Here is a 13,962-nt window from a genome sequence, read left to right on the forward strand (position 1 = left end):
AGCGCCAAGGGCCTTCGGGCGGTTCCCTCACTACGAGAAGCCAGGTTACAGGGAACCAGGCAGAGGGCCTTCTCGGTAGTGGCACCTGCCCTGTGGAACACCCTCCCACCAGATGTCTAAGAGAACAACAACTGCCAGACTTTTAGAAGACATCTGAAGGTAGGCCTGTTTAGGGAAGCTTTTAATGTTTGATGCATTACTGTATTTTAATATTTTGTTGGAAGCCGCCCAAAGTGGCTGGGGAAGCCCAGCCAGATGGGCGGGGTATAAATAATAAATTATTATTATTATTATTATTATTATTATTATTATTATTATTATTAACATGAGACTCATGGGTTCGAGCACCATGTTGGGCAAAAGATTCCTGCATTGCAGGGAGTTGGACTAGATGACCCTCATGGTCCCTTCCAACACTACAGTTCTATGATCTGCGATCTCGGTAGCAGCAATAATAGCAGCAGCAGCAATCTCACCATTCCAGTAGTTACAGATTGAGAAATCCTGGCCCAGCTGCGTGTAGCATAAACGGTACAGGTTGGATTTCATGTGCTCCGGAAAGAGCCACTTCAAGTACTTGGTGTCTGAAATGACAAAAGGAATCAAAGGAGAGTGAGCACAGACTTTGCTTCTCCCTCTGCGGTTCTTACTGTATCTTTCTCTCTATAAGATGCACCAGACCACAAGACACACCTAGTTTTTGGAGGAGGAAAACAAGAAAAAATATATTCTGAATCTCAGAAGCCAGAACAGCAAGAGGGATCGCTGCGCAGTGAAAGCAGCAATCCCTCTTGCTGTTCTGGCTTCTGAGATAGCTGCACAGCCTGCATTCGCTCCGTAAGACGCACATACATTTCCCCATACTTTTTAGGAGGGAAAAAGTGAGTCTTATAGAGCAAAAAATATGGTATTTATTTCATTATTTCATCCATGCTTACCATGAGACACACCTAAGCAAATTTACAAGATAATGAAGGAACAGTTACATATACAGTGGTACCTCGGGTTACATACGCTTCAGGTTACAGCCTCCACTAACCCAGAAATAGTGCTTCAGGTTAAGAACTTTGCTTCAGGATGAGAACAGAAACCGTGCTCCGGCAGCACAGCGGCAGCAGGAGGCCCCATTAGCTAAAGTGGTGCTTCTGGTTAAGAACAGTTTCAGGTTAAGAACGGACCTCCGGAACAAATTAAGTACTTAACCCGAGGTACCACTGTACAGTGGAGGCTCTGGTTGCGAACGTGATCCTTGCGGGAGGCACATTCGCAACCCGCAGTGTTTGCAACCCGCAGCGCTGTGTCTGCGCACACATGGGTTGCGATTCCGTGCTTCTGCGCATGTGCGACCGCCGAAACCCAGAAGTAACCCGTTCCGGTACTTCTGTAACCCAAGGTATGACTGTATATAAAAACAACAACAGTGAAAACAATGGCATATGTAAAATCTTTTCTTTTTTTTTTAAATACTTTTATATAGAGAGGGGTGAGAGAGAAAAGGATCAAGCAGCACTCAAGCTTGCTCTTGTTGTTGAGTCAGAATCTCCCTTCTTGTAACTTGGAAGCCATTGGTTCGAGTCCTATTCTCCACTGCAGGAGAAAACATGCTTGTTCCCTCTTTCATGGTGACAGCCTTTGAGATATTTGAAGATGGCTCTCCTATCTCTGCTCTGTCTCCTCTTTCCCAGGCTAAACGTACCCAGCTCCTTCGACCGTTCCTCAGAAGGCATGGTTTCCATGCCCTTGATCATACTGTACTGTGTCCAGTTCTGGGCACCACAGTTCAAGAAGGACACTGACAAACTGGAACGTGTCCAGAGAAGGGCAACCAAAATGGTCAAAGGCCTGGAAACGATGCCTTACGAGGAAAGGCTAAGGGAGCTGGGCATGTTTAGCCTGGAGAAGAGGAGGTTAAGGGGTGATATGAAAGCCATGTTCACATATATAAAAGGATGTCACATAGAGGAGGGAGAAAGGTTGTTTTCTGCTGCTCCAGAGAAGCGGACACGGAGCAATGGATCCAAACTACAAGAAAGAAGATTCCACCTAAACATTAGGAGGAACTTCCTGACAGTGAGAGCTGTTCGACAGTGGAATTTGCTGCCAAGGAGTGTGGTGGAGTCTCCTTCTTTGGAGATCTTTAAGCAGAGGCTTGACAACCATATGTCAGGAGTGCTCTGATGGTGTTTCCTGCTTGGCAGGGGGTTGGACTCCATGGCCCTTGTGGTCTCTTCCAACTCTATGATTCTGTGATTCTATGATCATCTTAGTCGCCCACCTCTGCACATGTTCCAGCTTGTCAACACCCTTCCTAAATTGTGGTGCCCTGAATTGGGACACAGTATTCCAGGCGTGGAATCACTGGCTTGCCCTTGCCCCACGACTTACCCCCATATTGCCCCATCTGTGGGGAAGAGAGAGAGATGAAGGTGTCCACGTTGTGGTCGGGCGTCGTGGAGAGGAGAGCGCGGCAGATGAGTCCTCCTGGAAGACAGAGGAAGGGGGGTCATATTTTAGAGGAAGAAGAACCCTAGTCCTGTATGATGTCAACCTTGTTCCACATTGCTTCATTTCTTTTAAAAAAAATATTTATTACAGGAAACACACACACACCCCAAAGTGGTGGTCACTGCTCAGTCTTGTGGTGTCTGTTTACAGGTAAGAAGGAAGATCTTATGAAGGCCTTAAAATACAATGTACTGTACAGTGGTACCTCGGGTTACATACGCTTCAGGTTACATACGCTTCAGGTTACAGACTCCACTAACCCAGAAATATTACCTCAGGTTAAGAACTTTGCTTCAGGATGAGAACAGAAATTGTGCTCTGGCGGCATGCCAGCAGTGACAGGCCCCATTAGCTAAAGTGGTGCTTGAGGTTAAGAACAGTTTCAGGTTAAGAACGGACCTCCGGAACGAATTAAGTACTTAACCCAAGGTACCACTGTATTTTTCCGTGTATAAGACGAAGTTGTTTTACAGTGGTACCTTGGGTTAAGAACTTAATTTGTTCCCAAGGTCCATTCTTAACCTGAGGTACCACTTTAGCTAATGGGGCCTCCCGCTGCTGCCGTGCAATTTCTGTCCTCATCCTGAAGCAAAGTTCTTAACCCGAGGTAATATTTCTGAGTTAGCGGAGTCTGTAACCTGAAGCGTCTGCAACCTGAAGCGTCTGTAACCTGAGGTACCACTGTATTTTAAAATTATGCTCAAAATTTGGGGTTGTCTTATACACGGATAGTGGAGAGGTGGGACAGGCGATTGGTGGCTGCCGCGAGCTGGAGATTGTCAGTGGCGTTTTTGTGGGTGATTGGTGGGTGCGGCAAGGTCCGCTGGCTATTGGCTGCTGTGGCAATTACTGTGGGCGATTGGCGCTTGCTTTAGGCGGGAGTGCAGACGATTGGTGGCTTCATTGATGTGCGTGTGATTGGCTGTGGCGGTCCGGCGGGTGAGGGACTTTCGGCAAACCCCTCAAAAAGTTCAGAAACTGTGTGCAATCCCCCCAAAAGCTCAACAACCCTGGGTGATCTCCCCCCACACTTTCTCAATTTGGAGTCCCAAAAAAGAGTCTATGAAGAAACCCTTCCTGGTACCCCACATTTAAATTCTTCCCTGGTCTCTTTGCTGGCCCTATTAGGACCAACGTGGCCAGTTAGCCCTGGTGATCATTTGATGTCTACTGACTGGGGTGTTTTGTTCCCCCCCTCCCTGAAATGATCCCTGAATTTTTGGAATTTTATTGATATTGATGCTGCATTTTAGGTTGTATTTTATGCTGGTTTTTTATTATTTATTTATTAAAGTTCTTACGTTACATCGTCGGACATTGTCATATTGCATCACAAAACTTATTATACTGTAATTTCCATCCTGTATGTATACTTTACATACATAAAGAAAAAAGGAAAAGGAAAAAAAATACCAAAAATAAAAAGCTATTCCAAACTTACTCCGAAATCATATATATACCAACACTTTGGACTTCCTGTCTATCCAGTTGTATATTCCTTTTTTTTTTTCAAAAAAGAATGTACTCTTATTATTGTATATTTCTTTACATTTTATCTAATACATTCCTATATCAATATGTACCCTTGGTCTTGTTTCTCAACTCAGTCTCTCTCCAACGTCCATCGAATGCTTGCATACATAGGTTTTATGCTGCTTTTAAGTCGCATTTTAATCAATGTTTTATATTTGCTGTTAGCCGCCCTGAGCCCGGTTTTTAAGCCGGGAAGGGCAGGGTATAAAAAAAAAAAATTATTACTTATTATTATTATACACGGGGGGGGGGGGGGGGCGTGTTATATACGGAAAAAAACATGGTGTTTCCCAGAGTAATCAGAAAATGATAATCTCTGCATAACACTGAGAAAAAAATCCTCTTTAAAACCCAGGTCAATGGGTGTAACACCAGCATCTGGACAGAGCAATGGTCCAATTCTGTATAAGGCAGGTCCCTGTGTTCCTGTGACCAGACAATGGGCCACTGGCTAGACCCAGAAAGAGCTTCTGAAGCCCTCGGCTCACACATACCTTGCGAGTAGCAGATGAGATGGACTCCATCAACAGCATTCTGCATGATGGGGTAAATGGCTTGCCGGAAACCTTCCACTTGCATCCATAGAGGCTTCAGGCTCTCCGTGTGGTCAAACAAATCAATGACTGTGACGTTGGTACCCGGGTGGGTCTGCAAGGAAGTAGTGGGAACAGAGAGAGGGAGAAGAGATTCAAAAAGGGCTGAAAGCTCAACCTCCCTTGCAGCACCCAAGGCTTCAGGTGGGCTGCTGCTGCCCCACCAAAAATACGTTTCTTAAAAAGTAAATATTAACTTCAGGTTTTGCAACACTGCTTTTCATGGCTAGCACTCGCGGCTCACATCATGCCAAGGCTATCTCCACACATGCATAGGGACTACTGTTCTGCTAAGTCATGGCTCCCCCCGCCCCCCGGCTGCAAAGAATTCTGGGAGCTGTCGTTTGTTTCGGGAGCAGAAAGTTGTTGTTGTTGTTGTTTACTTGTGTCTGACTCTTCGTGGCCCCGTGGACCAGAGCACGCCAGGCACTCCTGTCTTCCACTGCCTCCCGCAGTTTGGTCAAACTCATGCTGGTAGCTTCGAAAACACTGTCCAACCATCTCGTCCTCTGTCGTCCCCTTCTCCTTGTGCCCTCCATCTTTCCCAGCATCAGGGTCTTTTCCAGGGAGTCTTCTCTTCTCATGAGGTGGCCAAAGTATTGGAGCCTCAGCTTCAGGATCTGTCCTTCCAGTGAGCACTCAGGGCTGATTTCCTTCAGAATGGATAGGTTTGATCTTCTTGCAGTCCATGGGACTCTCAAGAGTCTCCTCCAGCACCATAATTCAAAAGCATCAATTCTTTGGCGATCAGCCTTCTTTATGGTCCAGCTCTCGTTAGTAGACTCCTTTCCCCCCCAAACAGAACTATAGTTCCCAGAGCAGTTCAGCAATCTATCCCCTCTCCCAGGGAACTCTGGGAATAGGAAACAATTCAGGAACGGAAATGAACAAATAAATTAAGAGTAGGATTAGGTAGAAAAAAGCACAGGCAGCGTGAGTTTGTCTGCCCGTGCTATGATGCCCAATCCTCTTGCCTAGTTTAATCGTGCCTTATATCGCTGGCAGAACCCTCACATTTTATAGGGAATTGGCAGCCGCAAAGCAGAGTCCTGCTGCCATTACTGCCTAGCTGTGCCCCAAGACTCCACAAGGCAGTGCCCACATGTGGCATTGTGCAACAGCCGCTGCAAAGTCCAAAGTTATCAATGCATTCTTAAGGACTAGAAACTTGTGCATTAAAACGGTGGTGTAGCATGGGTTGCCAGTGCCCGGGGCTGCACGTAGGGGGTGGGAGGGAAATGGACGTAGCATGCATGCATGTAATAGTATCCACGTAACTCAGGAGATCACAGCTGCAGAGATAAGAAATGAAAGAGTCGTTCCATTGTCTGGAGAAGTCGCTTCCTGGTTCGCATGTGGATGCTGGTTTCAACGGAGCCCAGCGACGGAAGCGTGCAGCTGTATTGAGGCAGCACTGGGTGTTGAAATTTTGCACCCCTAACAATTTTGCAAGGGACGCGGGTGGCGCTGTGGGTAAAACCACAGAGCCTAGGGCTTGCTGATCAGAAGATCGGCGGTTCGAATCCCCGCGACGGGGTGAGCTTCCGTTGCTCGGTCCCTACTCCTGCCCACCTAGCAGTTTGAAAGCATGTCAAAGTGCAAGTAGATAAATAGGTACCGCTCCGGCAGGAAGGTAAACAGCGTTTCCGTTCGCTGCTCTGGTTCGCCAGAAGCAGCTCAGTCATGCTGACCACATGACCTGGAAGCTGGCCACATGACCCGGCCAATAAAGCGAGATGAGCGCCGCAACCCCAGTCGGCCACAACTGAACCTAATGGTCAGGGGTCCCTTTACCTAACAATCCGAGGAAACTGCCTCTAAGCTATGCCACTGCATTAAAAAAAACAAGCAAACATTCGGGAAACTGCATCCCGTTCTGCATTTGCACGGTGTAATGCCACATACAGAGTGAGAGAGTCTTGCAAATGCTTTATCTGACTGGTGACCAGGGGCCAGTTAAGAACTGCCCTAGCCTTGTGGTTCTATTTCTGCAAACGAATTTGAGACAAGCAAGCACTCAGGAGTTGCCAGAACTCCATGCTTCCTCTTTCACTACCCAGGTAACTTACCATTCCAGCCTAACCAGTGAATCCCAGTGCAGACATCAGCCTGCCATACAGGGATCTTTGCAACGGCTCCACCTGTGATGGCTCTGAGTCACACAGGGCCAGGAGAAGTAAATAACAACCCATCCCTGCCTCTTATTAGGAGAGATGTTTACACAATTATCCCTCCCGTATTAACACTGAGAAAAAGAGAGGTGGGGTGAAATCAGGGAAGAGGGCGAAACATAAAGCCAGTTGGGTGTAGCCGCTATCTCAAGGGTGGGGAATCTTTCCCTCCAGATGTTATTGTACGGCAACATCTGGAGGGCTAAATGTTCCCTAACCCAGGTGCGCATGTCAGGCTACGATAGGGGAGGACCCAGTGTGGTGTAGTGGTTAAGAGTGGTAGTCTCGTAATCTGGTGAACCGGGTTTGCTTCCCCGCTCCTCCACATGCAGCTGCTGGGTGACCTTGGGCTAGTCACACTTCTCTGAAGTCTCTCAGCCCCACTAACCTTACAGAGTGTTTGCTGTGGGGGAGGAAGGGAAAGGAGATTGTTAACAGCTTTGAGACTCCTTAGGGTAGTGATAAAGCGGGATATCAAATCCAAACTCCTCCTCCTCCTGTTTTGCCTTAAAACGTAACGGTGTGACCCTGAGCTAGTCGTTCTCTCTCTCTCAGCATGGAATACCTCATAGGGTTGTTGTTCTGAGGCATGGAATCACATTTGTTGTTGTTTAGTCATTTAGTCGTGTCCGACTCTTCGTGACCCCCTGGACCAGAGCATGCCAGGCACTCCTGTCTTCCACTGCCTCCCACAGTTTGGTCAGACTCATGCTGGTAGTTTCAATAACACTGTCCAACCCTCTCGTCCTCGGTCGTCCCCTTCTCCTTGTGCCCTCCATCTTTCCCAACATCAGGGTCTTTTCCAGGGAGTCTTCTCTTCTCATGAGCTGGCCAAAGTATTGGAGCCTCAGCTTCACAATCTGTCCTTCCAGTGAGCACTCAGGGCTGATTTCCTTCAGAATGGATAGGTTTGATCTTCTTGCAGTCCATGGGACTCTCAAGAGTCTCCTCCAGCACCATAATTCAAAAGCATCAATTCTTCAGCGATCAGCCTTCTTTATGGTCCATCTCTCACTTCCATACATCACTACTGGGAAAACCATAGCTTTAACTATACGGACCTTTGTCGGCAAGGTGATGTCTATGCTTTTTCAGATGCTGTCTAGGTTTGTCATTGCTTTTTCCCCAAGAAGGCGTCTTTTAATTTTGTGACTGCTGTCACCATCTGCATTGATCATGGAGCCCAATAAAGTAAAATCTCCACCCCAAAGATCCTTGGGGCAAAGGATAGTACTCCCCCAAGAGTACTGTGTCTAGTTCTGGGCCCTACAGTTTCAGGAGGATATTGACATGCCGGGAGGCGCGCAGAGAAGGGTGACCAAGACAATCAAGGGCATGGAAACCATGCCTTCTGAGGAACGGTCGAAGGAGCTGGGTATGTTTAGCCTGGGAAAGAGGAGACAGAGCAGAGATAGGAGAGCCATCTTCAAATATCTTAAGGGCTGCCGCATGGAAGATGGAGCAAGCTTGTTTTCTCCTGCTCTGGAGGGTGGGACCCAAACCAATGGCTTCAAGTGAAAAGAAAGGAGATTCCGATTCAACATCAGGAAGAACTTCTGGTGGTAAGAGACATTCAACAGTGGAGCAGATTCCCCCAAGAGAATCTGCTTCTTTGGAGGTTTTTCAGCAGAAGTTGCATGGATACTGGTCATGGATGTTTTAGCAATGATTCCTGCATTGTAGCCGGGGTTGGACTGGATGACCCTCAGGCCCCTTGCCTCCCTATGATTCTACGATAAAAGCCTAAACAAGATAAGTAAATAAAATAAAGATCTGGGACTGAGCAAGGAAGAAGGGTGGCACCAGGGACTGGAAGCTCCTGTTCCTTTCTTGTGAAATTACACAGGTCTTCCGCTAGTAAGAGCAAAAAATAAATAAAATAAAAACCCTTTGTTTGTCTGCCCTGCAGCAGATGAGTGGCATATATGGTATGCATCAGAGTCACAAGAGAGGTTTGATGCATCCTGCAGGTACGCTTCGCTTAAACAACTGAGGATTCGTTTGCCAAATCCCAAACTGAGAGCCCTTTTGAGAAATCAAAGATCAAAGAAAGCATCCAGCTTCGTGACAGGCCCATTAGTTTTAGTGATATGGGTGTCCAGCATTTCCGTGAGCTGCTCTGGTTCACCAGAAGCGGCTTAGTCATGCTGGCCACATGACCCGGAAGCTGTCTGCGGACAAATGGCGGTTCCCAGATGAGTGCTGCAACCCCAGCGTCGTCCACGACTGGACCTAATGTTCAGGGGTACCTTTACCTTTTAAGATACATGAACTATTCTATTCCCACTTCCCACATTCATGCCAGGAATTCTGGTCCTCAGCCTCACCTCATTGATGAACACCAACAGCTGCCGGAAGTCGGAAGGGCTGTCAAACAGGCCATGGACCACGATGATGGGTTTGTAAGAGGCAGTGAGTGTGAACAGGAGGAAAAGGAACAAGATACATAATGGAGCAAGTAGCCCAATATAGCCTTGGTGCTGCCGCATGATCCCACCAGCTAGACAAGAGAGAAAGAGAGAGATGAGGGTTAGGGTTAATGGGACCTCCCTGTGCAATTTCTCCTTCTTCTGCCTAACCTTCCTTGTCTCCTTACTTGATCCTCCGTTGTGGAACCCAGACTGACCTCCAGGACCCCTCACGTTCTCCTCCTCCCTTTGCAGCCAAGAGGAGGATTTCTGCCAAGATGATTTTCACAGAATCCAACCTTCGTCCTGGGATGCCCCGCGGAGGACCTTAAGGTCCACAAATGGCAACACTTTGGAGGTCCCGAGCCGCAAGATGGTTAGTTTGGTCTCAACTAGGGCCAGGGCCTTTTCAGTACTGGCCCCGACTCAGTGGAACGCTCTGTCACAAGAGACCAGGGCCCTGCGGGACTTGACATCTTTCCGCAGGGCCTGCAAGACAGAGCTGTTCTGTCTGGCCTTTGGTTTGGACCCAGTTTGACCCTTATGTTTCCCTCCCCTTATGGTTCTGATTTATGGGCTACTACTAAAAAGAGGCTGTATTTTAAATTGTATTTTAACCCATATTTTAATTAACTTTTTAATTTCTTTTTTCCCTTTCCTATTATGTTTTATTGTAATTTTATTGGTGTTAGTTGCCCTGAGCCCGGTTCTGGCTGGGGAGGGCGGGGTATAAATAAAAAATTATTATTATTATTATTATTAAGAACCAGGAATACAGTGGTACCTTGGGTTAAGTACTTAATTCGTTTCGGAGGTCTGTTCTTAACCTGAAACTGTTCTTAACCTGAAGCACCACTTTAGCTAATGGGGCATCCTGCTGCCACTGCGCAGCTGGAGCACGATTTCTGTTCTTATCCTGAAGCAAAGTTCTTAACCTGAAGCACTATTTCTGGGTTAGCGGAGTCTGTAACCTGAAGCGTATGCAACCTGAAGCGTATGTAACCTGAGGTACCACTGTACTGGTTTGCAACAAACTGCAATCGGTTGCTTAACAAGCCCAACTTCAAACCAGGGTTTATGAAGCCAGGTTGTTCAAACTGACTAGTGGTATAGTAAACCTGGTTTGCCCGTAAAGCTAAGGCGAGATTCAGCGAAATCCAATATAATCTTAGCACAAGCCATATGGGAGCCGGAGATGGCAGCACACAAGCCTGATGCTTCTTTGCTCACGACTGATAGAGGCTCAGCTGCATAGTAGTAAACTGTGGCTTAGCATTACGTACTAACACAGCCTAAAGCACTAAACTGTGGTTCAGCACGGCATATGAACACAGCCTGTATATTCTATGAGTCTACGACCTGTTCAACCCACACACCTCTCTCTGCTGGGTCATGACCCAGAAATCCTGCCAATGCCTTTAAAAGTTCTGCAACCTGTCACCTCCCATTTGCCACACACGGCCTTGTGAACCCTGGTAAATATCACCCTAAAGTTATTATTATTGCCAGAGATCTTGTTTGTAAAGTGCTTTCAATTATTCGCATGTCATCATATTGTAAAATAGGCAATATTATCTCCATTCTGCAATCCAGCCAGATGGCTGGGGTATTACTATTATCAACAACAACAAGGAGTTGAAAGAGACAGCAGTTTACTGAAAACCACCCAGTGGCTTGATGGACAGAGATGTTATTTCATCACTGCTTTCATGTGATTGCATTTTAAGTATTTCTATTGTAAAAACGTTCCAGGATCATTTACTTTAATGGAATAAGCATTTCCAGGGAAGGTATTAAAACTGCGTTTTACCCAAAGCACACACACTGAAATCAACAAACATGACTAAGTTAGGTCCATTCATTTAAGTAGGTCTACCTTGAGTGAGAGGGACACGGGTGGCACTGTGCTCTAAACCACAGAGCCTAGGACTTGCCGATCAGAAGGTCAGCGGTTCAAATCCCCGCGATGGGGTGAGCTCCTGTTGCTCGGTCCCTGCTCCTGCCCACCTAGCAGTTCGAAAGCACGTCAAAGTGCAAGTAGATAAATAGGTACGGCTCCGGTGGGAAGGCAAACGGCGTTTCCGTGCGCTGCTCTGGTTGTCCAGAAGCGGCTTAGTCATGCTGGCCACATGACCTGGAAGCTGTACGCACGCTCCCTCGGCCAATAAAGCGAGATGAGCACTGCAACCCCAGAGTCAGTCACAACTGGACCTAATGATCAGGGGTCCTTTTACCTCTTTACCTTCACCTTGGGTGAAACTTAATTTAATAGCAAATCTGTGCTTGGGCTGTACCCCTGAAGCCTGCTGGCGAGGGAATCGAGGGAGTGAATGCTCCTATGTACAGAAACAATTATGTTTACAATGAAATCTAGGTGCCAGAGGGAAGGGTTCTGGCCTGCCCTCTTCCTGGCATGCTAGAACTCTGTGTGCAGGGACTTCATGTTTTGTAGTCATTAACTGCAGTCATGAGATATTTCCCCTGTCCGTGCAAACTGAAATGGTACTGCCCAGACACAGGTTTAGCACTTCAGCGTGAATCAGAGCAGCCTACACTGACTGGCAGCAGCTCTCCAGGGCTCCTGGCAGAGGACATTCCCAGCCCTTCCTGGTGCTGATGCCAGGAACTGAACCCGGGACTTTCGGCAGACAAATTAAAGCGCCAGCCCTTCCCAGTTTCACAAGGTATTATTGCTCTTATTGAACAAAAACGACACGAAGCATATCCTCATTAACACATCACCTAATTATCTTATATTAGTATTTGTAAGCTGCCCTTCCCCTTATGTCGCTGGGAGGTGTACCGAAATCAAACAAACGAGAAGTTCATAAAAGCTATTTCATCTCAGGGGACAGCATACTTAAAACAACACGCCAACAGAAGGAAACTGATTTTTTTCCAAACCATTCTACCCCCTCCCAAAATTCTCCTTCATGGGACTCTCCTTCCTTGGAGGTTTTTTAAACACGAGGTTGGATGGCCACCTGTCAGAGATGCTTGAGTTGAGATTCTCGCATTTCAGGGGGTTGGACTAGATGACCATTGGGACCTAATAATAATAATAATAATAATAATAATAATAATAATAATAATAATAATTTATTATTTATACCCCACCCATCTGGCTGGGTTTCCCCAGCCACTCTGGGCGGCTTCCAACAGAATATTAAAATACAATAACCTATTAAACATTAAAAGCTTCCCTAACCATGGCTGCCTTCAGATGTCTTCTAAAAGTCTGGTAATTGTTTTTCTCTTTGACATCTGATGGGAGGGCGTTCCACAGGGCGGGTGCCACTACCGAGAAGGCCCTCTGCCTGGTTCTCTGTAACTTGGCTTCTCGCAGTGAGGGAACCGCCAGAAGGCCCTCAGAGCTGGACCTCAGTATCCGAGCTGAACGATGGGGGTGGAGACGCTCCTTCAGGTATACAGGACCGAGGCTGTTTAGGGCTTTAGAGGTCGGCACCAACACTTTGAATTGTGCTCGGAAATGTACTGGGAGCCAATGCAGATCTCTCAGAACCGGTGTTATGTGGTCTCGGCGGCCACTCCCAGTCACCAATCTAGCTGCCGCATTCTGGATTAGTTGTAGTTTCCGGGTCACCTTCAAAGGTAGCCCCACGTAGAGCGCATTGCAGTAATCCAAGCGAGAGATAACTAGAGCATGCACCACTCTGGCAAGAGAGTCAGTGGGCAGGAAGGGTCTCAGCCTGCGTACCAGATGGAGCTGATAAACAACTCTACAATTCCAACTCTACAATTCTATTATTCTATGAAAAGCTGGGCAGAAGAGAGGTGTTTTTGCCTGTCATCTAAAAGATTGGAGAGAGGTGGCCAGGTGTGTCTCATTGGGTATGCAGTGCCACCACTGAAAAGGCCCTTCATCCTGAACCCTACACTGGCATTTTTACCAATCAGCACCGCAAAAAAAAGGGTCCTGTACAATGAAGCATCTTTCTGGAAGCCAGATCAATCAGCTCTGCTTTCACTGTGGAATCTTTCAACCCTGGAATTCCCACGTGTCTGAGGCCCAGGAGTAGTCTGCAATTTGCCCCATAATTATAATTTTAAAAAGCTAATTGTTGTCCTCTTCCCTCACAAAACAGGCAACTGCAGGAATGCAAGCAGAGATCCTAAGATGCATTCCATTTGCATATACATTTCTCTAATGTCGGTGCCCCTCCCACCTGGAAGGCAAATAAGGTCAAAGTTTGCACAATCAGCCAGCAGTTTCGTCACAGAGATGCAAATTTGTTATGGACCTACAGTAGGTTCAGACAGTCAAGCAGTTGTATATTTTCACACCAATGAGGACGGCACGACAGTCTCGCACGCCCATTACATACACATGCGTATGAATTTAAAATTGCTGTTTTAATCTGTTGTGCCCTCTTCCTCTCTTGTCATCTGAATAACTAACTAGCTCTTCCCACGGTTTAAAATTTGGCACAGAAATCCACCGCTCCGTAAGTAACATACGGTGTGATCCACACTAAAAAGGAAACTATCACAGATTGTGATGGGAGGACAGAGCCAGAGAACCGATTCTCAGAGAAATCCTTCCATATGAAAAGGGTGGCTAAGCAGGCAATATTTTATAAGCATAACAAGAAAAACGCATTCCATCAGGTGAGCGAGATTCAGATCTTTAAACCAAACAGACTCAAGATTCAGCCTGGCTTAATATCCTGCTTCTTTCTCCAAGCAGTTCTGGGTAGTACGCGTAGTTCTTTCTCTTCCACCTTTTGTCTT

General features: G+C 46.8%; 1 protein-coding gene across 1 annotated transcript in view; it reads right to left on the reverse strand.

Moving 5' to 3' along the window:
- The window catches only part of PPT2 (palmitoyl-protein thioesterase 2), a 56,718-nt gene that overhangs the window by 20,393 nt on the left and 22,363 nt on the right, over positions 1–13,962 (reverse strand). The window contains exons 2-5 of the mRNA XM_081854069.1: positions 9,130–9,302; positions 4,533–4,686; positions 2,386–2,481; positions 477–584 (exon numbers count right to left, since the gene is read on the reverse strand). Of these exons, the coding sequence (XP_081710195.1) occupies positions 477–584; positions 2,386–2,481; positions 4,533–4,686; positions 9,130–9,291 (520 nt within the window). The 5' untranslated portion in view covers positions 9,292–9,302. The remainder of the gene's footprint in view (positions 1–476; positions 585–2,385; positions 2,482–4,532; positions 4,687–9,129; positions 9,303–13,962) is intronic.

Source organism: Podarcis erhardii (genome assembly GCF_964252035.2).
Source record: "Podarcis erhardii genome assembly, chromosome: 2".
NCBI classification, from domain to species: Eukaryota; Metazoa; Chordata; class Lepidosauria; order Squamata; family Lacertidae; genus Podarcis; species Podarcis erhardii.